This window comes from Dipodomys ordii, unplaced genomic scaffold (assembly GCF_000151885.1).
Source record: "Dipodomys ordii isolate 6190 unplaced genomic scaffold, Dord_2.0 Scaffold41, whole genome shotgun sequence".
NCBI classification, from domain to species: domain Eukaryota; kingdom Metazoa; phylum Chordata; class Mammalia; order Rodentia; family Heteromyidae; genus Dipodomys; species Dipodomys ordii.
The window spans coordinates 3078726-3080355 of record NW_012267257.1 but is presented as its reverse complement, the minus strand read 5'-3'; the positions used below and the strand labels follow the sequence as shown (position 1 = coordinate 3080355).

The 1630-nt window shown below is 39.4% G+C and overlaps 1 protein-coding gene across 1 annotated transcript in view; it reads left to right on the top strand.

Moving 5' to 3' along the window:
• The window catches only part of Itga2 (integrin, alpha 2 (CD49B, alpha 2 subunit of VLA-2 receptor)), a 69092-nt gene extending 67779 nt beyond the window's left edge, over positions 1–1313 (top strand). The window contains exons 29-30 of the mRNA XM_013018509.1: positions 414–530; positions 1086–1313. Of these exons, the coding sequence (XP_012873963.1) occupies positions 414–530; positions 1086–1166 (198 nt within the window). The 3' untranslated portion in view covers positions 1167–1313. The remainder of the gene's footprint in view (positions 1–413; positions 531–1085) is intronic.
• The last annotated feature ends 317 nt before the right edge of the window (positions 1314–1630 follow it).

Sequence of the window (1630 nt, the reverse complement as noted above, 5' to 3'; positions counted from 1 at the left end):
GGAGGAGGAGGAGGAGGAGGAGGAGGAGGAGGAGAAAAAGAAGAAGAAATGAGAGACTGTGGCAGAGTTTTCCTGTTAAAACTCTTAGGGCTGTCATTCCATTACAATGCTACAAAGACTGGCCAGAAGTAAACTCAGAGTCATGTTTATCTACAAGGACAATTTCACCACTGTCAAGGTCAAACTGAACCCTGAGATAATTGTCACAACTTTTCCAACAATTGATACCAAGTTGGAATCAAATTTAAGACAAATCAGTATTTTAGAAACCCAGAGAAAACTTACTCTTGAGTGAGTCCTGTGTCCTTTCCAGTTTTGGACATGCATTTATAGGCTTACAGACTCATACTGTCCCATTACACCTCTTTCTGTGCTCAAATGAGATAAAATGAATTGTGAATATCTGTTTGCAGATTGCCCTTATGATCATGAAACCTGGTGAGAAAGCCGAAATACCAACGGGGGTCATAGTAGGGAGTATAATTGCTGGAATCCTTCTACTGGCAGCCCTGGTGGCAGTTTTGTGGAAGGTAAGAAAAATTTCCTATTTTAAAATACAAGGCTCCTGAAGACTTCTGCCTTGGACTATCTTACAAAAAAAAAGTAAAATAAAATAAAAGCATCCTTAAGTATAGTTTAGTACCTCCCCTACCACAGAGAAAAGAAATGGAAATTTGTTTATTCTTGGCTTTGAAGACCAGTAAAAATGTTGTCCTTTAAAAGGAAAGTTCTTATATCCTGGACCCTGAACATTTTGTTCACTTCAAATACATAGATCCTGAGAAATTTAATTTTGTACAGGTCAATTAAACTCTCTGGATATAAATTTCCCCAGTAAATGGATGATAGGTAGCAGACTGCAGCAGCCCGCTCACCTCAAGTTTCTGGAAGGATCTCAGTGACCATGATAGCAGTGGATCAAAGCCATATGTAAGCCATGGAGGAGCATTGCTTGAGTTGGGCATCCTTCATGGGTGCAATTTGATGTTCTTATATCTGACGTGTATACTCCCTGGGTAATGATCAAGTCAGGGTAATTGTCATTCTGGTAGACATTAATAGTTTCATGTCATACCCCCTTACAGCTTGGATTCTTCAAGAGAAAATATGAGAAAATGATGAAAAACCCAGATGATGTTAATGAGACCAGGGAACTCAACAGCTGAACAGCCCCGCAGACGCCACCGCAGAGACCACGGCCGGTCACAGCCCAGCCAGGGCTTACTATGACCACAATTGGGTTTATTTTTTTAAGTCCCACTTTTTTTTTATAATAACAGTCCAGGTAAATTAGCCTGGCATTATAAAAGAGACTGCCGGTCAGTTTGAAGAAATGGTGGGTGGGCATTACGGGTATAAAGGGTTAAGACAATTATTTTATACAGGGATGAAAAAGGAATCTTTAAACTGGCTGAGCCAGAGTTTACTTGATAGTCTGTATTGTGTCAGAACATGAAATGCTTCCAGGCCCGACAAAGCGAAGAAAATTATACTTTGCCGAGTTTAAAGAGATAAGGAATATTCCCTTCAAGATGATTTTTAAATTAGTAACAACAGAAGTGGAAGTACCTAGGGTGTAAGTCTATTATATATGTTATTTCCTACCAACGTATTTGATCACTGAGCATAT